This window comes from Cydia pomonella, chromosome 25, assembly GCF_033807575.1.
Source record: "Cydia pomonella isolate Wapato2018A chromosome 25, ilCydPomo1, whole genome shotgun sequence".
Lineage (NCBI taxonomy): Eukaryota > Metazoa > Arthropoda > Insecta > Lepidoptera > Tortricidae > Cydia > Cydia pomonella.
This window is the reverse complement of record NC_084727.1, coordinates 6,158,061-6,184,122: the sequence shown is the minus strand read 5'-3', so window position 1 is coordinate 6,184,122 and position 26,062 is coordinate 6,158,061. Positions and strand designations below refer to the sequence as shown.

Sequence of the window (26,062 nt, the reverse complement as noted above, 5' to 3'; positions counted from 1 at the left end):
TTTGGTTTAAGGTTATAATTACATTGAAACGCAGTGTATATTATAATGTACATTGGGCCTTACGAGGTTATAAGACGTCCAGTTTCTTCTGTAATTCCGCGCGGTTGTGTGTCTTAGCGTGTGTAATCAAAGTGCATTTTTGCAGGAACTTTTTGCCGCAGAGTTCGCAGTGGAACCGACGCTCGTCGCGGTGGCCTCTCATGTGGACGTCCAGCGCTTTCTTGCGAGGATAACTGGAAATATAAGTATTTAGTAAAATAATTACATATATTTAGTATATAATTAGGCCTACGTAGGATGGCCTATAGGTTGACGACCATCGACTCAAGTACCGCTGGAGGGACCAGGTTGACAGAAATCTAATTACCCTGAACGCAGAAAACTGGGAGGGATTCGCAAAAGACAGGGCGCGCTAGCGCCAAATCATATCGTAGGCCAAGAAAGAAAAGACACTTTGGGTCGCTAAGCCAACGGAGTAAATAAGTAATACTAATAGTAGATTGTTAACCAAGGGATGAAAGGCACTCATTTCAGTCGAGGCCTTCGAACGCAATACCGACTTTCGAATTTCGATTTTCAACTATTGCAAAAAACAACACTTTACAATAAGAAAGCTCTCGAAGGCACAAAAACTGTTTTCGATGCGACCGGACCAAAAATGTAGAAATCCAAACTGGCGCCCGTTTTAAGGCGCCGAGTTATGAAAAGCATTTTAATAGGTGTATTAAAAGGCTGTGATAAAAACGACACCTTTTATCGCAGAGCGCGCACTGGAACTCGTTGGCGCCGGTGTGCGCCGCCACGTGCCCGCGCAGCTCCTGCTTCTGGAAGAAGCCGGCGCCGCACTCCACGCAGAAGTGACGCTTCTCTTTGAAATGCTTGTTGCGCATGTGTGTTGACAAATTTCCTGAAAAAATAATGTTACAAAGTTGGCCATATTTGAAATTAAATGTTGATAAAATTAATTCTTGGGATTAGGTTGCCGAGCAGACCTCAGACTCACTAAATTATATTTCGCAACTTCATTCTTTGCGATTTATTGTTTACATAATATTGTAGTTACGCCGCCACGCATCAGCCTTGCACGATTTTTAAAGGTTTTTTTTCTTCTTATACTGGCAACACTGAAAACTTGCTCCTATCCCCTCTACGGCTCATGGTAGGTCCGTAAACCGCCATATTCTAATCAATAATCATTCAACGGTTCCGTGCTCAAGCCTTCGCACGTCACGCAACACTCAATACTCATCAATATGAAGAGGAAAAGCCGCAACAACGACGACGATGAATATATTCGTAATAAAATAAAAAAATTGGAGCGCAGACTTTGGCAGACGTCACGCATAAGAATAACCGACTCGTCGGATAATGATAGCAGCCTATAAAGAACACATTATATTATAAAAGTGATGCGTACTGGTAAAATTGGGATATTACTGTCACGCTATAAAATGATGCGAGCTTGTAACTAGACGCACTAGCCGATCTAGTTAACATATAAAAATAATTGACACAAATAAACGGTCCATATCATTTTCATAAACTAAAAACCTCAATTATTATGTTCCAATATTAATCAAAATACTAGTAAATAGTATGTATATATCTAATAAATTAATTCCGTAAGTTTAATGGAATAGAAGCAAAATATTCTCACGAGAAATTTTAAACAACAAACAAAGACTTTAACTAAATCATATTTCGTAGTGGGTCGTTACTCAGAAAAGGAGATTGGTACTCGAGTTTAAAGGGTAATAAATTAGTCAAACGTATAAGGTAAAGGCATCAGTGCTGAGACATGCACCAGTGTGCCAAAAGTAGGTGTTATTATAGATTAATAAAGTATGAATTGAAAAGTAACTTAATTTTTAAAATAATTGTTTAGCATAAACCACAACACTACTTCAAAGAAGTGCTGTCTTCTGACATTAAGGGATATGCCATATGCGCCATTTTTTTTGGAGCGTCACATGGTATTTTGATCAGACGTTAGCAGCCGAATTGTGATATTTTTTTTAAAAAGCATGTGCTCTGCTTCACGTAATTAATACTTCATTTGTCTGGAAAAAGTACAAAATTAATATAAATCCATATTAAAGTAAACCCTGGCCGATTACTGGGTTTGAGGCAGTAATTTTAAAGGGATCGTGGACTCAGAGGCCAGCCGATAGAGGCTGAGCATAGGTTTCAAGATTTATTTTTATTTTCAAATGCAATGTAAGTCGTTAAATCAAGCACCTTTAAATATCTACATTATTATGACTTTATTTCATTGAAATACATCAAATACTCAGTAGTCATCCTGTGGGTGACCACTGGACACTGAAATCACGGAACTCGGAACCCAATAGCCAGGCGTTAAAATGGGATGGCTGTAGACTGGGTACTTAAAGGCTGATTGCTAGCGGAAGGGCCTTGCATTATATTTAATGAAATATTTCCATAAGCTAAATTAAATTACGTTTTATTCTTTATAAAAATTAAACTTTAATAAATTATTGATGAGTAAAAACATTCATAATTCTTATTGATCAATTAGTGGGCAAATGAGACATTCTTGAATATAGAAATTTCGTGGAGGGGTTTGACTATTGGTGCCTTTACCCTGCGATAAGTACGAGAGACGCGTCTAACACGTCTGGAGCGGTTGCCGAAAGTTATAAATAGCTCAGTTTAAGCCAGGACCGCCATTATATTTTTGACCGTCGGATTGTCACTTTCTCTGGCTTATTCGTAGACGTAAAAACAAAGGTTGTTATTTTGACGATTGAATGTTTGACATTGCGTAGCTACTATGCTGTTCTTTGTCAATCTGTTCAATTGTTATTTTAGTGTTAATACTTACTTATTTTTGTGGATTTTTTGTATTTTAGAGCCAGTTCAGTGTCAGGTTGCATGGTCAATCTACCGAGTACACCTAACCAAACGGTGACAAGCAGGTTTACTCGGGAATCCAGTAGAGAGTTAGGTCCAGGTCGCGAGAGGGGCCTGGCGTCAGCCTTTTTACCAACACAGGTGACGATTATACCTCTTACGTTCTCTTCAAGGTCTGACAGAGGGATATGAGGGTCTCACGTGTGGACCATTAGGAGTAATCCTTACTCATTGAAATCTGTTGGTAATTGAAGAAGCGTTGTCTTGTTAAATATATTTATTTATACACATTATATACATGGTTAGGGCGCCTTATTCATCTGTACCCAGGCTTCGGCTAACACAGATGGAGGGAGGCAATCACACAGACACTAGGGTTTGCTATACCTCGGTTTTGTCGGCCGAACGTTTAGAGCTTAAATTAGGGTCCCTCACACACACTCCTCCCTGTAAAAATAGAGGTTCGCCTCTAGATTTACACACATTAGAATAGGTGAATTTGGGGTAGAGTTAGGGTAGAGTCATTATTTGGGTGTTAGGTTTATTTATTTTCTTTCACATTTAGTTTGATTGTATACAAAACTAAAATCATTAGAGTTTTAACTGTTTTTAATTACAAAATAAATTAAAATCTATCTTCAGTAGCATATGGATGGGTTACTGAGGCTCGTACATTAAATATGATTGAAGGTTTATATATTTTTACATTGGGTGAGATAGGGGAACAAAGTTATTTGAGGACATACTAAATAATTTTGTTATAGGGAGCTAGTGACAGGCGGAGCAGTTCACTAGTGACAATTGAGCTTTTCTATAACTGGGGAATTAAAGGGTAAATAAAGTCATATTTAATAGACGATTGTTTTCAGTATTCCATACATTAATAGTACATTCAGATGAGTTTCTTGGCGTTTCTTCTCGTCTGAAATTAGGTTACGAAACGTTGGTAGAGTAATATTACATGGTGCTTAGGAATACCTATTAAAAATAAAATACAATAAAATGGGTATTAATTAGCTTAGAGACCCGTCTTCATCCGGGCGTGACAGTAGATAAAGTATGTTTGTACTTACTATTCTTTGCAATATATTTATTTATGGTTACAATGGTTACATATACATATTTTCCTTTAGCTAGCTAGTTTAGCGAAGAGATATATTAAAAGGAAAATATAAGTTTTTAAATTACAAACAAAAAGGGCTTACTACTGTTCACGGTAACTGGTCACGGTAGGGCCCGGTAGGAGATAAATTCTAAAAAATATATATTATTTACTATTTTTTTTATTTGTCTAACAATAGTGTTAATAAAAATATACAGTAGGAATATTTACAAATTCATAGGATATTTAGGGATAGTTTTGAAAAATCCAAATCGTATCAGTTTTCACATAAAAGACGAAGGGTACTAAGGTTCACAACGTAAATACACTAGACGATCACATGGCCAAATTTATTTATTTTCCTATTTTTATTTAATCCTGGTTGAATTTTAGTTAATTAGTTTAGTGGTAGATGGGGTAAGGTACATTTTTGGTGCCGTGACCAGGATTATATATATAAATAGTTTATTACATAGAGTAGCCTCGTCGGCTACATTTTTGCTGCCGTAAGAAAACTGGAATGTGAACAATATGATTTGGATTTTTCTTGGAAAATTTTAAATTATATCTATATATTATAATATTTATCAATATAATTTTTTCTCCTCTTGGCTGCACTCTACCGATGTAACTTGCATTGTAGGGACTAATATTACCTGAAACAAACACAAAAATACATTAGTATTAATAGTCAATTAAAATTAGTTAAAACTAAAATGCGTTATGCGAGTCCAAACAAAAAGATAGCGGGCGATAGTTTCGTTTTCATTAAACAAATGTGCATATATGTATATGTACGGATGTATACATATACGTTTTTCTACCAACACAGTGTAGAAATCCAGTGAGAGTGTTAAAAAGTGACTAAATTATGTTTTTAGTTTAAAAAATTAAAAATTCATGTATAAAATAAGTGTTAAATAAGTGTTTAAATAAGTGAAAAAAGTGTTAAATCAAAAGTTATAAAGTGAATAAAATTATTAAAAATAAAAAAAAAACTGATAGGAAATTTAAAAAAGATAAAGGATTTACAAAGGCACGATCCCGAAATCGACGAAAAAATTCAAGGACTAGAAAGTGGGGATACTAGCGATAGAATCGGTAGAATGATTCAAAGATGCTCACAGCAGGATTGTATTTCACTCCCGACAATAGTCAAAATAAAGTTTTATTTATGCCAAAAATGTTAGTAACGGATATTATAAAACAAATACACTTAGAAATGGGTCATCAAGGGGCTTACAAGGTCATCAAATACATAAGAGACAGATTTTACTGGAGGGGTATTACGCAGGATGTTAAAAAACTAATAAGAACTTGTCATACTTGTCAAATGGTGAAAAATGATAATATCAAACATGTAGGACCATGTAAATCAATAGTGAGTAATGATATTGGAGATTTAGTCATGGCAGATCTTTACGGGCCTTTACCGTCAGGACAATTCGGAATGAATTACATTTTGGTAGTTCAAGATTCATTTAGCAAATTCATCAAACTATTCGCACTACGGAAGGCTACAGCATTATCTGTCGTAATTAGCATGAAAAAATTCTTTAAAATTATACAACCAAAAGCAGTTTTAACAGATAATGGTTCGCAGTTTATTAGTGGTCAATGGAGGGAATTTATGAAAGAAAAGGGGGTCAAAACTATTTATACGACAGTTAGAAATCCTCGACCTAACACTACAGAGCGTGTGAATAGGCAACTCGGAGTTTTATTTAGGACTTACTGTGAAAAACGACATCAAAGTTGGGTGAAAATATTACCTAAGATAGAAACTTTATATAACAATACGTTACACGATAGTACAGGGTTCACCCCATGTGAAATAATGTATGGTCAGCCTACGCAGTTATCATTTGATAAGGAAATTATTAGTCATATGAAGAAAAACATAGCGGACATTAGGCAAAAGATTAGAGAAAATTTAAAGAAAGCAGCTGAAATAAGGCAGCCCAAGTTTAATCAAAGTTTTAGACTGATTCAATTTCAAATAGGGGATTGGGTTAAAATAAAAAAGTTAAATAAATCAAATGCTCAGCAAAAGATTACAAAAAAGTTCGAATCAATTTATGAAGGTCCTTATGTAATTGCAGCAATTCCCTATCCAAACGTATATATTCTAGTTGATCCATACACGAATTTATTCAGAGGGAAATATAATGCAATTCATTTGTCAAGATATTATAAAGGCAAATTGAGTAAAAATAGCTGATCCGGCGAACGTAATGTTTGACTGAAATTAATGATTATAAATAAAAACATTTATACTTCGTATTGTTGTGGTTCAATATAAAAAGATTGGACTAGAAAAATAATTGTTAGAATCAAATAATAGTTATAAAATAGAATAAATATTTAAATGATAAGTGTATTAGATATTAAGTCATATTTTTGTATCCTTAAAAATAAAAGTAATATTTTTGTACTTACCAAGTCTAGAGTAGAAGAACACTGGTTCTTGGGGTCGCGGGTCGAGTGTAGAGATGCTGATTGTGGTAGTTTAGCTGAAATTATTAATATTTTTATTATTATTAAGTGTTACAAAAATGTTTACAAAAGTAATATTGTTATAAAGACTTTTAATAATTACTTATAAAAATAAATAACAAACGACAAATAGGTTTAAGTTTTTTTTTTGAAATGTAAATTAAATAGGTAGGTTAGAATAGGGTCTTCAATCCACATCCGGCATAATAGTAGTCTGTATGTGTGGAAGTAATACTATTCACATATACAAGTCGCTGCATTCAATTATACACAGAGTAGGAAATAAAATGAATGAACTTGATTTGTGTATTGTTCATAAAAATGGAGTGTATTAATCATAAAAAATACATATATTACCCTATAAGCTTGTATATTAAAGAGTTGGGCTACTTTATGTTACCCGAAGGCACAAATAGCGGTAGTGGAATTTTCGGAAAAAAAAATTTATATATATAGTTTCTATTAACAATTTTTATATTTAAACTAAAGAGAGACTAAGACTAGCAGTAATGATTTTTAGTTCATAAAATGATTTTAAAAATATATATTAATCATACATAGTATCATATTACATAATATTATCTGGAAAAAAAAAAGTTATGTTAATATCAAGTAAGCAATTTAATTACCTCAAAATAAAATAACAGGACAGCATTCAGTGGCACTCGATACCTCGTTACTTGGAACATCTGAAAATTGGGAAGTATCCAGTTTAAACAGAGAACAAAGACGTTTTGTATTTATTTTCGTAGATGAAGATTTCAATATATCATAAATAAACTAAAATTATCAATACAATTTTAATTACATATACGAGAATATCACTTTTGGAACAAAAAAATTTGGCTATGAGGAATTAGTTCGAAAATAATTACAGTAAATATTTGGTTATTGCGATGAAATTCATTAAATTTGTTTTATTTAATAAATAAATAAACAAAATGAAATAAAAAAACTGCTAGGTTAGGAAAAGTATACTTACTTATAAAATGTCGTCATATAATTAGGAGGACTAATTACATATCAGCTTACTCAAAAACGCCTTACGTATCTGAAATCATATTTAAGCAAAAATTTGAAAACCGTAAAATTAATACATGTGTTAAAAATAGCTGACGCTCAGCTCAAGGCGAGACGCGTTTGGCCACTTAAAGGGTCGAAAAAAAAAAGGTCGCAGGTACTCCTTAATACGTCTTGTTTTGTGTTATCAAATTTCATTCATATTATATAGGCAATAGAGTTCACTTAAAACAAGTAAGTAGGCGTAACAACACTTTCTTATCAGTATCTATAAGTGCAAACAGAACAGACTTCAGAAGAAAAAAGAATAGATTGTAGGCCAATGAGTTAAATTTTTTCCATCATACCTATATATAATGAACTAATAACATAATGGCAACAGGATAGTATTATAGCATAGATATAAACTAAATATGTAGTTTAAATTAACATTACGGTAAACTAATATATACTGAAATAACTGAACGTGTCCTACCTAGTTGACATTTTTAGGAAAAATGTTCTGAAAAAAAAGAGAGTAAAGAGAATAGTGTATTACTTACCTAAAGGGTAGATTCAGGGTTACCCAACTCATCCAGCGACCCGGATTCATTCATTAGAGCCTGAAAAATTAAAAAGAAATAAGTATGATTAATTGAATGAATTATAAGTAAAAAATATTAATCATATGCTATCGATGAATTAATTAAACTTATTGAAATTTGGTCTTGATGTTCTTCAACAATGATGTCTGCGTGATGGGAGGACTCAGTTATATTTATACTAAATCGGAATATTTTCTTTTAACATTACAAAAGTTTTGTAATAATAATTAAAAGATTATTAAAATAAAATAATTGACAAAACATACATATAATTGTAGTTATACCTTTAATCTGCGAAGTCGATCCTTGAAATTAAAAAAAGGTTTTACATTTTTGCACAGTTTTAATAAGTCCTGGCGAGCGAGTTCGGCCAAAAATTTATCTCCATATTATATAACTCGTTACTATCCCAAATTATTGGGAACTCACAAATTAAAAGGTCAATCTTAGTAAGTCTCATTTTAAAGAAAAATAATGTACACGTCACAATCACAAGCTAGCACTTCAAAAAGAGTTTGGCTTTGTGTATAACAAATTGACCTATGGTTTATGCTAGGGGGCGCCACTAGCGCTATACTCTAGCGACGCCATAGACAAAACAAGGGAAATACTCAGTATTTACTGATGTTGCCAGTAAAGAAATTAATTGAAATAAAATATTAAATACAATTCATTGTACAAAAAAAAACATTTACCGATATATTAATAATGATCTTTGATTTATTACTGAGATTTTTTTTTTAAACTTGGGTTTAAGTTAATGGAAATATTCATTAAAACAAAAACATGTTGAAATAATAAAACTTAGAATGTTGCGACCGACGATGCGGCCGGTGATAAAAAATTGAGACAATAGACGCAAAAGTTTAAGGACAAGTTGAGTGCACATGTTCGGGTCTCTAAAAAAAAAATTGCCGATGCGTCGAGGGTTTCTCTACCTGGACTGTAAAGTGCGTGGTGGTTTTGAGTACAAGTAAAGCATAGAATGTTATTCAATTGACCTAGATAATACAAATAACACAAGTATTTGATAAAAATGATTTGAATAGTGGTATTGGCCGAATACTGAATATTCAGCAAAAGTGGCCGAATAGGTCAAATACCATATAGTTATCAAATGTTTGTGGCATTTCTAGTATTTAATATTTATAGCATACATGAAAAAAGAAAATTAAACAGTCTAGAAATAGGTAGTAAAATAATAATAAAATATTACTCTTGATTACTTAAAAGTTAATTAAGTCGTTTAAATACACTTGTTACATTATCATAAAATATGATAAGTATATATTAAATATTTATCTGATACTGCAAAGCAAGAGAGGATAAAATTATAATATTCATGGTATTATTCGAAGATAATACTAAATAAATCAAATTTTAGGCTAGAAAAAAATAATTTAGCATAAATGAACAAAAATTACCAATTTACAAGATTAGATATGATATAAAAAAAAAATAAGTAATAAATTCAAAGCTTACCAATTATTTTCTTCAGCAACAAAATTCATTACACTTCACAATTACATTTCACTTCACGACACAGGGTGAAATTCAAAACTGAGCCAGTAACAACGCTCAGTTTGATCAGATAGAAGCTTAACACATCCCCTCTGTCACTTCCGGGACGCTTCATTGCGGGGATGCCATGATAAAATATTGAGTTTTAGTGTTGCCATGATAAGATGTAATAACGTAACCTTAAATAAAACGGTACGGTATTAACGTTATCTTAACAAACAACTTCAACTTAAATATAAACAGTTTTGTCAATACACATTACGTTTGATATTGTTATACAAGGAGGGAGCTTGGGGTTGTCTGAAATATTGTTTTTTAAAGTAAGTTTTATTGTATGCATTTTAACTCTGGTTGCATATCGTGACTTTGGCTATCTGTAGAAATGGTCTGGGATAGATTGAGTGAACTGGGAAATGAAAGCCAATGAAAGATGATTAACTATTTAATTATAAGAATAGACTAATGGGTATTTGATGTTTTTGCAAGAAGTGTGTGAAAGTTTGTAATATTTTTGTATATATGGATTTTTACAATTAGACAAATGTCGGATTGCAATCAACCTGGATTTGTTGATATTTTTATTACAAAGAAATACACAAAATAGTCAACAAATTCTTATCAGTAGGCTAAAATCGTATGACGATTCGACCCATTTTCAAAGGGTAGTTTTTGTTGACTATACACTTCACAAGAAGCTAAGACCATGACTAATTACACACCTCATAGTGAATGAGATCTTTGACAGCAAAATACGATGATGACATGTCAAAGAACATGCATTATCACAATTTTATATTCTCAGGAGATATTAATGCATTATTTTTAAATAAATTTTATCAAGTTATTTCAAATATGGGTTTGAGTGTGAAATGGTTATATGTATTTAATTATTAAATAGAAAGATAGATAATAGTATTAAACGGTTAAACGGTTAAACGGTTAAACGGTTATAACGGTGTTCACAAGTAAGACTTATTTTTTCATATGTTATAACGGTGAAGTGTTTACAGTAGTGAAGATAATTTTAAATTTTATTATTTTTCAATGGTTCGTCTGGATGAATATTTATTATTTTTAATAGTATTTAATTGCAGACATTACATAGTATTTTAAATTTATATCTATGTTATGTTTGTAAAGATAATGTTTTGATACAAGTATCAGGATGTTATCAAGGTATAATTTAAGTTTTTTTTTACATTTTACTGTTAATATGGAAGTCAGTCTGAAGTCAAATATCTGGTTCATGTATGAGACATGCTCCAAGAAAACTTGATTGGAAGGAGTGATTGGGTAATAGAATTCGGATTGAGCTTTGACTAATGGAGAATGAATATCCCAGTACTTATACCAAATGTTTTTCCTACTTTGTGAAGGGAGGTTTTGTTGGTTCATCTATTAACCGGACAATGTGGTTAAGTCGCCGGATAGAAAGATCCATAGACTAGGATGAAACCATGAGATCGAGCTACTAGAGCTTATTGGATTCACGACCCAATATCCTGCGCTGGTAGGAAAATCGTGACGAAAAGATAATCATGATACATTATTAAAATTCAGAGATCCGAGTTTTGTACTGAATCAATCACAATCAATGAGTATTGGTTTAAACACACACCATACACCACACGTTTACATTTACACAAGGGGGGAAGGAAGGGGATAATATCAACAAATTTAGGATATAATTTTCAGTTTTATTGGAATAAGGGTTCGAGAATTATACATGTATGTGTGGGACAATACAATGCTAATTCTCGAGGGGGCGATTGTAACTAGACGCACTAGCCGATCTAGTTAACATATAAAAATAATTGACACAAATAAACGGTCCATATCATTTTCATAAACTAAAAACCTCAATTATTATGTTCCAATATTAATCAAAATACTAGTAAATAGTATGTATATATCTAATAAATTAATTCCGTAAGTTTAATGGAATAGAAGCAAAATATTCTCACGAGAAATTTTAAACAACAAACAAAGACTTTAACTAAATCATATTTCGTAGTGGGTCGTTACTCAGAAAAGGAGATTGGTACTCGAGTTTAAAGGGTAATAAATTAGTCAAACGTATAAGGTAAAGGCATCAGTGCTGAGACATGCACCAGTGTGCCAAAAGTAGGTGTTATTATAGATTAATAAAGTATGAATTGAAAAGTAACTTAATTTTTAAAATAATTGTTTAGCATAAACCACAACACTACTTCAAAGAAGTGCTGTCTTCTGACATTAAGGGATATGCCATATGCGCCATTTTTTTTGGAGCGTCACATGGTATTTTGATCAGACGTTAGCAGCCGAATTGTGATATTTTTTTTAAAAAGCATGTGCTCTGCTTCACGTAATTAATACTTCATTTGTCTGGAAAAAGTACAAAATTAATATAAATCCATATTAAAGTAAACCCTGGCCGATTACTGGGTTTGAGGCAGTAATTTTAAAGGGATCGTGGACTCAGAGGCCAGCCGATAGAGGCTGAGCATAGGTTTCAAGATTTATTTTTATTTTCAAATGCAATGTAAGTCGTTAAATCAAGCACCTTTAAATATCTACATTATTATGACTTTATTTCATTGAAATACATCAAATACTCAGTAGTCATCCTGTGGGTGACCACTGGACACTGAAATCACGGAACTCGGAACCCAATAGCCAGGCGTTAAAATGGGATGGCTGTAGACTGGGTACTTAAAGGCTGATTGCTAGCGGAAGGGCCTTGCATTATATTTAATGAAATATTTCCATAAGCTAAATTAAATTACGTTTTATTCTTTATAAAAATTAAACTTTAATAAATTATTGATGAGTAAAAACATTCATAATTCTTATTGATCAATTAGTGGGCAAATGAGACATTCTTGAATATAGAAATTTCGTGGAGGGGTTTGACTATTGGTGCCTTTACCCTGCGATAAGTACGAGAGACGCGTCTAACACGTCTGGAGCGGTTGCCGAAAGTTATAAATAGCTCAGTTTAAGCCAGGACCGCCATTATATTTTTGACCGTCGGATTGTCACTTTCTCTGGCTTATTCGTAGACGTAAAAACAAAGGTTGTTATTTTGACGATTGAATGTTTGACATTGCGTAGCTACTATGCTGTTCTTTGTCAATCTGTTCAATTGTTATTTTAGTGTTAATACTTACTTATTTTTGTGGATTTTTTGTATTTTAGAGCCAGTTCAGTGTCAGGTTGCATGGTCAATCTACCGAGTACACCTAACCAAACGGTGACAAGCAGGTTTACTCGGGAATCCAGTAGAGAGTTAGGTCCAGGTCGCGAGAGGGGCCTGGCGTCAGCCTTTTTACCAACACAGGTGACGATTATACCTCTTACGTTCTCTTCAAGGTCTGACAGAGGGATATGAGGGTCTCACGTGTGGACCATTAGGAGTAATCCTTACTCATTGAAATCTGTTGGTAATTGAAGAAGCGTTGTCTTGTTAAATATATTTATTTATACACATTATATACATGGTTAGGGCGCCTTATTCATCTGTACCCAGGCTTCGGCTAACACAGATGGAGGGAGGCAATCACACAGACACTAGGGTTTGCTATACCTCGGTTTTGTCGGCCGAACGTTTAGAGCTTAAATTAGGGTCCCTCACACACACTCCTCCCTGTAAAAATAGAGGTTCGCCTCTAGATTTACACACATTAGAATAGGTGAATTTGGGGTAGAGTTAGGGTAGAGTCATTATTTGGGTGTTAGGTTTATTTATTTTCTTTCACATTTAGTTTGATTGTATACAAAACTAAAATCATTAGAGTTTTAACTGTTTTTAATTACAAAATAAATTAAAATCTATCTTCAGTAGCATATGGATGGGTTACTGAGGCTCGTACATTAAATATGATTGAAGGTTTATATATTTTTACATTGGGTGAGATAGGGGAACAAAGTTATTTGAGGACATACTAAATAATTTTGTTATAGGGAGCTAGTGACAGGCGGAGCAGTTCACTAGTGACAATTGAGCTTTTCTATAACTGGGGAATTAAAGGGTAAATAAAGTCATATTTAATAGACGATTGTTTTCAGTATTCCATACATTAATAGTACATTCAGATGAGTTTCTTGGCGTTTCTTCTCGTCTGAAATTAGGTTACGAAACGTTGGTAGAGTAATATTACATGGTGCTTAGGAATACCTATTAAAAATAAAATACAATAAAATGGGTATTAATTAGCTTAGAGACCCGTCTTCATCCGGGCGTGACAGTAGATAAAGTATGTTTGTACTTACTATTCTTTGCAATATATTTATTTATGGTTACAATGGTTACATATACATATTTTCCTTTAGCTAGCTAGTTTAGCGAAGAGATATATTAAAAGGAAAATATAAGTTTTTAAATTACAAACAAAAAGGGCTTACTACTGTTCACGGTAACTGGTCACGGTAGGGCCCGGTAGGAGATAAATTCTAAAAAATATATATTATTTACTATTTTTTTTATTTGTCTAACAATAGTGTTAATAAAAATATACAGTAGGAATATTTACAAATTCATAGGATATTTAGGGATAGTTTTGAAAAATCCAAATCGTATCAGTTTTCACATAAAAGACGAAGGGTACTAAGGTTCACAACGTAAATACACTAGACGATCACATGGCCAAATTTATTTATTTTCCTATTTTTATTTAATCCTGGTTGAATTTTAGTTAATTAGTTTAGTGGTAGATGGGGTAAGGTACAAGCTACTATCCTGGGTAGTCTCTGTCGTAATTCAAAAACCTGTAAGATTTTTGTAAAAAGCTTCAATGTAATGCGGGAAACTATCCTGGGTTATCTCTGTTACAAAACACAAGCTAAGATTTTAGCTACACACCTTTTAAAAAACGTTTTAATAAGAGAGCGTTAAAATAAGAGAAAATGTCAATTTATTTTTAAACGTTTATAAGTGTAAATTACGCGACTTTGCAAAACTAATTGGTCTTCTTACGTCACCTTGCCCTGCATTGCATTTTTCCTGGTTGTACACCAAATTACTTGAACGACACAAATATTTGTGTTTACTAGATAACCCTAGTTACCATGCAGTAATTTATTCTGACGCTTCTACTACAGGATGGGGGGCTTACAACGATGGTAATGAAGCTCACGGGTACTGGAAGGAAACTGAAAGATTATCTCACATAAAGCAACTGGAATTGAAAGCAGCATTGTTTGGCTTAAAGGTTTTCGCTCATGATATGTATGATTGCGAAATACTCTTTCGTATTGACAACACCACGGCCATTTCATGCATAAATAGAATGGGTAGTGTACAATTCGAACATTTAAACTTAATTGCAAGGGAATCATGGCAGTGGTGCGAAAATCGTAAAATTATGGTTTTTGCTTCACACATAAAAACATTCAAGCTGATGAATTATCCCGTAAAAAAATTAATGATACTGAATGGGAATTAGGAAATTATGCTTATGATCAAATAAAACAGTTATTCGATGAACCGGAGGTACAGGTAGATTTATTTGCCAGCAGATGTAATGCCAAATGTCACAAATATGTCACATGGAAAACTGATCCCGACGCTTGGAAAATAGATGTTTCTACAATATTTTGGAGAAAACTATATTTTTACGCATTCCCTCCATTCGCTTTGATTTTTGAAATGCTTCAAAAATTATACACGACCGAGCAGAGGGCATTGTAGTTGTTCCAAATTGGCCGACAACACCTTGGTTCCCATTATTTAAACAATTAATCGTTTCAGAGTCCATACATTTTGATCCTAATGTTTATTTGCAATCTTCTTTCAGAACAACCCACAGTCTTTACTGTTAAATAAAAGACGTGTTGCTCGACAAGTATTTATTACGCGACTGCTACCCACTTCTTATAAATATATGAATATACCCATATATAACACCTTCACCCTTATTCTAAAACCACCCCTAAAGTGAAGTTTAGTGTGCTATGAGGGGGGTAAACATATACAGCTATTAAATTACGTTATTAACATAAAGTGTGTCTTATAGACTAAAATTACGAGAAAAGTTAATGATGTACAACTAAGTAGGTATACATTTAGAAAAATGATGTTACCTAACTACTTATTATCACCTTCACCCTAAGTTTACAATAATTTTCTTTGTCATTAACGTAACCATTAAGTACCATCATTTATGGACATTGACGCGTAGGTCCAAAAAGATTTAAACACTAACAGTCTAATTGGACTTATTGGCGGATATACATGTACTTATTTTGTGCTTATTATTAAACCAAGATTACATCATGTGAAGAACCACATGTTTTCCTGTTAACCCTGCGTTATTAGTTCTGTTCTTACAACTCGTTTATTATTGATTTATTGTACTGATTACATATTACGTATTAATAGGTAGTTAGGTATTTAATTACTTGTATATAATGGGTGAAAGAGAATTACAAAGTACCAATTAAATAATGTATTTTACTCAATTAAAAGATAAAAAAAAACTAATTTAGGTATTTAGTTCTAGTATTCGCCTGAAGGGCCATGTTTCATGCAATTAACCTATGACATATTACACAATTTTAAAAAAAAATCTTCCTACGAATTATAGTATTTCTTATGACCATCCATATCTTATTGGTGGGAACCGCGTTCTTGTTGGGCGGTTAGCCACCAGTAACTCCGGAGTTGCTTGACCTGCCGCGGGCGGGTTCATTACAATATTTGGCTGTGTCTCACTCGGCGCGACCTGTGTATTACCGGCCGCAGCGTCATCATCATCAACTCCTTCTGGCCCCCCTGCTGGCCCGGTCGAGGGTAAAGGATACGCTAAACTTCGATGTTGTGATGTATCGTGAGGATTATTAATTGGACTGTTCTGCCCAGCTTGATCTATCACTCTCGACCTAATTTGATCTACGTGCCTATGTACCGTTTCCGTTCCAGATTCATCCTTAACCGAATAGTTTGTACCGCCAAGGCATTCTACAATGCGCCCCGGGCACCATTTAGTGTTATTAGTACCGAATTTCCTATACCAAATTAAATCCCCTACTTGAAAACTTCTTTGTACCCCCTTTGCCTGCTTCCTAATGCGGTCCTGATGCTCGTGCGCTCGTGACGCCAGCTCTGGTTTTAAGCAGTCTAATCTGGCTCGAAGTGACCTACCTAGAAAGAGCTTGGCTGGAGGGTAACCCGTGGCGTAATGGGGGGTATTCCGGTAGTTCAACAAGAATCTACTTAACGCCGTATGAATATTAGTCCCTTGTTCCATACTTTTTTTAATTACATTTTTACATATTTTTACCGCTGACTCACAAGCCCCGTTCGACGCTGGGTGGTAAGGTGCGGTTAAAATATGTTCAACTCCATTACTGGCCAGGAAACCCTGAAATTCAGTACTCGTAAATGGGGGACCGTTGTCCGTCACCAGCTGTTTGGGTAAACCGAAACGCGCCCACATTTCTCTAAACACATCTATTACGTAACTCGCTGACGTACCTGACATTTTAATTGCCTCTATCCATTTTGAATGCGAATCTACTACTATTAAATATTTTGCACCAGCCAATGGACCGAGGAAATCGGCGTGCAACCGTACCCAAGGACGTTCAGGCCACGGCCAGAGGCGCGGTTCGTGGGCCGGCGGCGCGTCCGCCACCGCGGCACATACGACGCACGCGCGGCAAACGCGTTCCACCGCCTCATCAATGCCGGGCCACCACACGTAGCTTCTTGCTAAAGCCTTGGTTTTGACAATACCCATATGTGGCTCATGTAGTTCCCGCAACACTTTTTCTTTACATGCCTCTGGTATAACAACCCGGTGACCCCACATTATACACCCGAGTTCTTCATATAGTTCATTTTTGCGATTTAAAAACGGTTTTAACTCTCTAACCTCCACGACTAATGGCCACCCATCTTTTAAATAGTTCAATACCCGACTCAGTAATACGTCTCTCGAGGTTTCATTACGTAGCAGCTTATAGTCTAGCAATATCGCGTCCGAGGCAAAATGTAAATACGTCTGTTCAGGAACCTCGTCGCGCTCCTGAACCCCGTTGTCACGATGACCCTGTATCATGCGAGATAAGGCATCCGCGGTATTTTGATCACTACGAACATATTCAATAGTAAAATCATACGCCGATAATAAAATAGCCCACCTTTGTAATCGACTCGCGGCGGCTGTTGGAACACCACAGTTTGGCCCAAAAATCGTAACTAGTGGTTTGTGATCGGTGCGGAGAACAAAATTACGGCCGTACAAATACTGGTGAAATTTTTATTTTTTTATTTACAAGACTCTGTCACTAGTTGCCGCCAGATTATCAGGAAAACATTATTGAAGAGGTCATTGACCCCTAGGTCTATAGTAATAATGCTGTCATCGTTAAGCGATAGCACTTGCAAACAATATAATGGTTGTATACTCGTACAGTCATGGCTTACCTTTTGCAAACATAATGGATATGATTATGAAAATACGTCTGTAGATGTTGTAATTAATTGTTATTAGGAAAAACCCTTGATGACGAAAAAATCAAGCGTTTTATGAAGGGTGTTTTTAGATTGAGACCTAACCGAAATATAACTTAACATGGGATCCTAGCATTGTGTTAAACTTTTTGACTCAAAAATGGCCTAATGAAGGTCTAAATCTAGAAACACTTTCCAAAAAGACACTCACTCTGTTGGCTTTAGCTACCGCACACCGTGTACAAACTTTTTCGTTGATTAAAATGCAAAATATTGATATGAGCTATGCTACTGAAATAATTATTAAAATACCTGATACAATAAAGACGTCTCGACCAAATACTTCACAACCGGTGTTGAGACTTCCATTTTGTAATGAAAAACCAGAAATTACATGCATGAAGATGTATACAGACATACATAAATAAAACTAATTCACTTCGCAGTTTAGAAAACAACACTTTATTTATCAGCTATAAAAAACCACACTCAAAAGTACCATCACAAACATTGAGTCACTGGATTAAAGACACTTCACAATAGCGGTATAGACACAAAAATATTTACTGCCCATAGTACTAGGCATTCGGCCACTTCTACAGCCAACAGATTGGGTGTTAGCCAAGACGTTATACGCAAGACTTCAGGTTGGAGTGATTCCTCTTGCGTTTTTGCCAAATTTTACAATAAAGAAATTGTAGTTGATTGCAATCAGTTTGCTCAGGCAATTCTCTCATCAACAAAGAACCTGTAAAGCAAATGTAATATGACATCATGATGAAAAATAAATAACAAATTATATATATACTATCTTGTTTTGATTACATAACCTGTATGCTTACCTTAAAAGAGGTATTTTTTTATCTCTAATTTGATTTATTTTATCTGCTCTGTGAGTTTGAGAATTATTTCACATTTTGTGCTCTGAACATCCTATAATATGTAAACAATAAATCGCAAAGAATGAAGTTGCGAAATATAATTGTGATCGAACTTCACTTGTTAAGTTCGATCACAATTATGTGAGCAACTTCATTCGACGCGATTTATCACATGATCACAACCCATCACTCTCAATATTTAAAAATATTGTTGGCTGACGGCACCCTACCCGACTTAAGTAATGGTGATATACAGGGTGTAATCGTTAAGTGTGGCCAGGCTAATATGACATTATATTCATATACTTAATTCTCAATATTTATGCTTTAAACAAAATGATTAGAATATGGCAGTTTACAGACCTACCATGATGCCGTAGAGGGGATGGGAGCAAGTTTTCAGTGTTGCCAGTACAAGAAATAAAAAAAACCTTTAAAAATCGTGCAAAGCTGATGCGTGGGGGCGTAACTACAATATGTAAACTTGCTCTCATAATTGTGATCGAAATTCACTTGGTAAGTTCGTTTGATCATCAATAATGCGTAGCAAAAATGACGCGTCAACGCTATTAGCAGGACAATGTTTTTTTTTTGTGTAAATGAGAAATAAGAATGGTCCTAATATAGATCCCTGGGGGACACCCTTCTTAGCCATTGCTTTCGACGAAAAGGGACCGTTTATTGGCCTGTTTGTTTTCGCTTTATTAAATATGAGTCTATGAAAGTGTTTATTTTCCTTAAAGTCATACATATTAAGTGTGTTACTACTAATTACTTATGGTCTACGGAATCAATCGCTTTGGCTTAATCTGTAAGTCTGTCACATCAATTATTTTAATATTATCCGATCCGACCTGCTAGCGAGAAATTGCCTTTGGTTACTTAAAACATGTATGTCAAACACGACCGGTTGGTAGTGACCCTGCCTATGAAACCAATGGTCCCGGGTTCGAATCCCGTAAAGGCATTTATTTGGGTGATTAACACAGATAATTGTTCGTGGTCATGGATGTTTTCTATGTATTTAAGTATTTGTATATTATATATATCGTTGTCTGAGTACCCACAACACAACCCTTCTTGAGCTTACCGTGGGGGACATAGTCAATTTGTGTAAGAATGTCCCTATAATATTTATTTATTTATAAATAAGTACTATTGTAATTTGAACCTGCGAGCAAGAAATCCTTGGAGCAGACTGAGCAGCTGTGCGGCGCGCGCGCGCCGTGCCGCGCGGCCAGGTGGCGCGCGCGCCGCGTCAGCGTGGGGAAGCGGGACGGGCAGTGCGGACACGCGTATAGGTCAATCGATTTATGCTTGCGTTGTCTGTCAAACAAATATAAGTCAGCCATTTTGTAAACATAAATAAATAAATATGAAATAAAGGTTTCTTCCGCTTTCGCCATTTTGGTTACTGAGCGTACTAAGCGCATACATTTAAAAAAAGATACGGGCGATCAACCTTTAGCGCTTATTATATATTATCATTTTTCAGATATGCCTCCTATTCTCTGACGGCATTTAATCGGCTGATTATAAATATTTTTCAATCATCTACATAACCGCAACACCAGAATGTAGCCGGCTAACTAAAGAGGAGAAAAAACAAAAGACGCGGAAAAGACTTATGGTGTTATTCATAAATGCGTTACTGGCCTGAATTAGCTAGGAATCGTTTGTCTTTATCTGTCATTTGGACTAATGCATTTGTAAGAAAGGGATAAAACATAATCTAACTAAATCAGGCCCGTAAAGTTTTATGAATAAGGGGGTTAGTTTTTTACCACTGGCAAGTGCGCAGTGGCTGCACTATGCAGGTTTTTTTGGCACTATGCAGGTTTGCCATATTACAGGCCATAGAAAATGCGGAATATAAAAAAAAACTGATTACTTATTTAATCCAACTTCCAAAATGGAGGAGAATATCCACGAATTCGTTTATTTTTTATATATTTTTGTTTTTTTAATAAATCTATCAAAATTGGTATTATAAATTTTAGTTTCTACGATAGTTATTTATACCTGTGTGAATTCAAAGAGTTGTAGTTGTTGAACTCCGTGTCACACTGCTCGCATTTAAACGGGCCTTTGATGTGGGATGGCATGTGGCGTTTGAGTCTCTTCTTCGTCAGGAAACCTAAAAGTACTATTTCTTAGTAAAACTCGTTTAAAACTGTTTAATTAATAAGTCTAATATTACAAAAAACCTTTAAAATCAAAGTTTAAAGTTAGTTAAGTTATGAATTATAATTAAGATGAGATGGGGTAAAACGAACACCGGGTCAAGAAAAACACTTTATGTAATCGTCATAGTGTTTGTCTTGCCCCGAGCGAAATAATAGTACATTGTGCAACGAGAGGGGTAAGTGAAATTTTGGATACGAGGGTGGTGATTAAAGACCCGAGTTTGCAATATTCTTACCCCCGGAGTTACACACAATGTTTTTCACCACACTTGGGAAGAAAAAAACAAATTTTAAGCGAAATAATTTTTAAATACGGTGATATAGAAAACCAAAGAACATATAATCACTTGTAGAAAACATTCGTCCGCCATTTTTTAATTTCTTGACAGGTTAGGCAACGAAGGCACATCATTCAGCATTCGGCATTCAGCCACGATTGAAAATTATGTAAAGCCTGACAACAGTTTATTTGACCCTCACCATTTTGCGGATTTTCAATGGTACTAATTTCTTTTACTGGCAACAAGTACTCTTTGACAACGAACGTTGGATGTCATCCAATGTTACCGATGTAAACAAACAGAAAATATCTACGAATATATTCAAATATAAACGGTTTTATTACAAAAATGCCAAAAAAAAAATCCAAAGATGCGAAAAAAATTGTAGTGAATGCAATCAAATACTTACAGCTAAAAAAATACGAAGGATTACATAGCATTCCAATAAACAATGTTTTAAAGTTAGTTGTTGACATGACCGATATTGACATTTTATAGTGCGGTTGTATTGAACTGGTTAGTTGTTTGATTTAAACTATAATATTTCATTGAAGGTTTATGTAGATCGACGATAAAACTATTTCTAAAAATAATGAGACGGTCGTGTCTTAGCCCCCGTACAAAACAAATTACAAAGCCCCATACAAAAAGATAATTCAAATAGATGACTTCGATAAATGTGCCATAAGGCATAAAGTTCATGAATTTTATGCCGTGCGAAAACAAGTACCGAGTATCAAAACTCTGCTCACTGCTTTGAAAAAAGACATTGGATTTACAGGCAGTAGTGAGTACTTACGAAAACCGATACACAGTATGGGATTCAAATATAAATAATGCAGAAACCAACGGTCAATATTGATGGAGCGTTCCGATATTGTGTTTTGGCGTGAAAGTTATTTGGATCAAATACAAGAAGTAAGGGATAAAAATATGCCTATAGTTTATTTGGACGAGACCTACATTCATACTTCTCTGAACCTGGTATATAATGATAAAGAAAAAAAAGCAGATTACCATGATTCGATGAATAAAAATAATTTAAAAAAATGGGTTACGCAGAAATTAATTCCCAATCTAAGTGAACCCACATGTATAGTTATCGATAATGCCCGATACCATTCCTTTCGCATTAATAAACCATCCGGCGACAGAAAGCATGTCATTGCAGAGTGGCTGCGTTCGAATAAAATTTAATTTCCACAAAAAGCATCCAAAGCTTATTGGTGGAGATTTTGAGACGTCACAAACCTGAACCAATATAGGAAATAGACACGATTCTCTCCACATACGGACACAAAGTACGGACACTGTGATTTAATTAAAACCCTATTGAGATGATTTGGGGCATTGTAAACGCTAAAATGGCAACTATAAATGCGTCTATCGATAATAAGGCTTTTCTAAAGCTTGTTGAAGATAGTTTTCAGGTATAAAACTTATTTTTATGTTTAAAATTTATTGTTATGTAAATTCTTTTGAATTCAGTCTATATCATTAATGATTTAAATTTTTAATAAATTATTATCGTATAGGAAGTAACTCAAGAAAATTGGAGCAATTACTGTGACCATGTTAAAAAAATTGAAGACGATTATAGGAATAAAGGTCCTATAATCGAATTGGAGACTGAACATTTTATAATCGAGGCTGGTGGTCCTGAAAGCGACACAACATCTGATGAAAATCAGACTTCGTCAGAGTCAGAAAACGAAGAATATATGAATATTGGATATTTAGAATCAAATTTTGACGAATAGGTAAATTGAAAGAACCGAATTCTCTGTAAGCAATGTTTTGACATTATACGAGTATCAACATGAAGCCAATGCCCACTACCCCGACTATACATGACGTACGCACATTATTGCCATACGTAAGCTGTTTGCAGCGACACTATCTCAGGGTTAAATAAACTGTTGTCAGGGTTTAGAAATATTTTAAACGGTTGGTAAATTAATCAAATAAAATAATTTTAAACATAAACAAAAATTTAGATTATAAACGTCAGTATTCTAAAAGTAAAACTCATTTATGCTACTTGGTTTGTATGAATAACGGACATAATTTAAAAAAAAGCTATGACTCCCTAGGAAGTTATAGCTTTTTTTCACAATCCATAACTCCCGCGGAAACAATATAGGCCTTTGACCTTCAGAACACCTGCATGAAATAATGTATTTTTCGAGCAAGTGTGATGAAAAATATGTTATTCTTACCCCATCTCATTTTACTTCCCTCTTACCTTTCCCGCAAGTCTCACAAATATGATTCGGAAAGTGCTTATTCATATGCGCATGGTACACGTATGCGTTGGGGAGCACCATACCACACTCCACGCACTTGAAATCTTCCGTGACCTCATATTGTACCTCATTCTTGACCGTTGGCTCTTTCTTCCGTTTCCGGGCTACTGTGATGCGCTTCTCTCTTTCTAATGCTATGCCAGATTGTGTTTTGTCTTTTTCTGCAGAGTCTGGATGGTTTAGGTCTGAAAATTAAGTACTTATAACCATATATTTTTACAAAAAAAATAAGTAGTAGATCTGTTAGGTACACTTTAGTACAAATTCTAATGCCACAGCGCCAGTCAGATTTCAACCATATCCGTCAAAGTGAAAGTATTTTCAAAATCTATTTTTATTTTTTCAAAGAATGGGGTTTCATCAGATGTCACCCTGTAATGAGAGCTACAGAATTACATACACCACTACCACATTTAAAAAAAATATAGATTGCACATCATCCTGGCCTCTTCTGATAGTAGCGATGCCAGGATGATGGTACAAATAGCCATGTTAGTAGATTTTATTTTACAAATCTACTAACATGGCTATTTGTACCATCATAGCCTCGTTGTGGACACAATCTATCAAAACATGGTGGACATCTTCTACTTCAGTCTGGGCAATTTGGTGATGTAGCTAATTTCATAAGGTGCTTCAATTTGTTTGATGGACAGAGTGAATGTTACCCATGATATATTATCAAATTGTGTCTTACCTTGTTTATCGTCGTCAGTCAGTTTTTTATCCTCAACATTATATTTGACATCTGCTTCTAAAACGAATTCTCCGGAGACTTTCCGCACAACTGTACATTTTTCTGATTTCTCCAGTTCAATTACTGAAAATAAAATAGATTACATATATATATATATCTGTTCAGTTATGTGACTTCTATCCATTTCCCAAATTTTTTCCTGATGAAATTAAAAATCCAGAGTCAGTTATCATCCATTTGTCTCCAGCAGATCCTTAGGTACTTTGGACACAGCCAGAACAACTATGAAAAGCGCATTATGGTTGGCATGGTGGATGGAGTATCGTGCAAAATGGAGAGCCTTGGTGCACAAGATAATGATTTCATGTGGTCACGACCCTCAGTCATGAGGAAACGAGGAAGGTGGAGAACTAGGGTGTCAATCTGCAACTTCACACAGGTTATAGGATATATATCGGATAGGATATGTATCTGGTATTGATTGTGGCGACCCTACTCATGCAGATAAAAAAGTAAGAAAGAAACAACACTGACATCCATTAACCTCCAAAGCATTGAGTGTGTCATGAACTTGGCGCCTGAACTTTCGAGCCTCTTGCAGCGCTCGAGCACACTCTTCACACACGAAACTGTCGTCTTCGTAATCTTCTTGTAAAGGCTAGAATTATTACAGCATGACTGAGATGAGAATACATATCCATTCTTATAGTATACGCAAAAGAAAATTTAAGGAACATAAATATACACATTAATGATATTAAAATTGTAAATACTGAATAACTTAAAGAAGAATTTGTTTCAAAAAACTTACCTGAATAGAATAAAGATCGGTTAGCATTTCGGCATAGTTTGTATCGGGTTTATCACTGTATAAATTTATCAAATCGTTGGTTGATAAACAGCAAAAACAAAAATAAGCATCAATTGACATTTTGATACAGTTAAATGAATAATAGTAGCGGAAATTACAGTATTTCAGTGATATTTACAGAAGTAAACATTAAATAGTTTTTAGGTTATGTTTACCAGATGTCAACTGTCACCAAGACGGTCACGATTCGTTCAGAAATCTTTTCATTTCTAATTTAAACCTTTTTAAGGCATAAAGGTATCAGAAATTGTGCAAAATTGAACTATATCTGTTTGAAATAAAGTTCAAAATTTAGTAGAGAGTATATCCCTATCACTCTGCTTTATGATTTGACCGTTTTCTCTCGAAATGAAATTTCATATACGAGTGAAACTGCATATACGAGGGAAAAACTCGACTCATGCTGGGACCCGGGTGGCCGAGCGGTTTTGGGCGTCTGCCGCGATTGCAGAGGGCGCTGGTTCGATTCCACCCTCGAACACTGGAGTATGGAAGGTGGAGGTAAGGAATTAAATCTCTATGTACCAAAGTGTTATCAAAAAACCTTAAATAGGTGGCGCTACAATACCAAGAATGCTTGAAAAAAAAATCAAATCATAGACAGCGCACTTCATTCCGTCAATAACCTAGGCGTTATTGACGGAATGAAGTGCGCTGTCTATGATTTGATTTTTTCTTTCTTAGCCCTTTAGGGGTTTGACGTCCTGGTTCCCACGACGTCTGGTGGCTATTTAGACCACTTCCCGAAAAGTATATCTGCCATCTTGTGGGCTACATCGGAACAATAAACATCACATTTACGCCTC

General features: G+C 34.6%; 1 protein-coding gene and 2 long non-coding RNA genes across 3 annotated transcripts; all 3 read right to left on the bottom strand.

Moving 5' to 3' along the window:
• On the bottom strand, nt 1-25,874 carry LOC133531434 (zinc finger protein 432-like). The gene is made up of 8 exons (XM_061869648.1): nt 25,197-25,874; nt 24,920-25,043; nt 24,386-24,508; nt 23,628-23,873; nt 20,938-21,052; nt 20,087-20,241; nt 751-907; nt 1-233 (listed from the first exon to the last, which is right to left on the bottom strand). The coding sequence occupies exons 1-8, from the start codon at nt 25,314-25,316 to the stop codon at nt 68-70; spliced, it is 1,206 nt and encodes a 401-aa protein (XP_061725632.1). The 5' UTR covers nt 25,317-25,874; the 3' UTR covers nt 1-67.
• LOC133531528 (uncharacterized) lies at nt 4,106-7,817 on the bottom strand. Its single transcript, XR_009801547.1, has 3 exons — nt 7,102-7,817; nt 6,416-6,489; nt 4,106-4,632 (listed from the first exon to the last, which is right to left on the bottom strand). It is a non-coding gene; the product is annotated as an uncharacterized LOC133531528 (long non-coding RNA).
• Nucleotides 18,474-20,075, bottom strand: LOC133531435 (uncharacterized). Its single transcript, XR_009801533.1, has 2 exons — nt 18,877-20,075; nt 18,474-18,782 (listed from the first exon to the last, which is right to left on the bottom strand). It is a non-coding gene; the product is annotated as an uncharacterized LOC133531435 (long non-coding RNA).
• Nucleotides 25,875-26,062: the final 188 nt, after the last annotated feature.

What these genes read in the sequence shown, in the direction of transcription:
- LOC133531434 (XM_061869648.1), bottom strand. Translation starts at nt 25,316, where the DNA reads ATGTCAATTGATGCTTATTTTTGTTTTTGCTGTTTATCAACCAACGAT. An exon ending in TTGTGAGACTTGCGGGAAAG is followed by an intron (nt 21,053 to 23,627) that starts GTAAGAGGGAAG and finishes TAGTACTTTTAG; the next exon opens with GTTTCCTGACGAAGAAGAGA. An exon ending in AACTCTTTGAATTCACACAG is followed by an intron (nt 20,242 to 20,937) that starts GTATAAATAACT and finishes TTTGTTTGACAG; the next exon opens with ACAACGCAAGCATAAATCGA.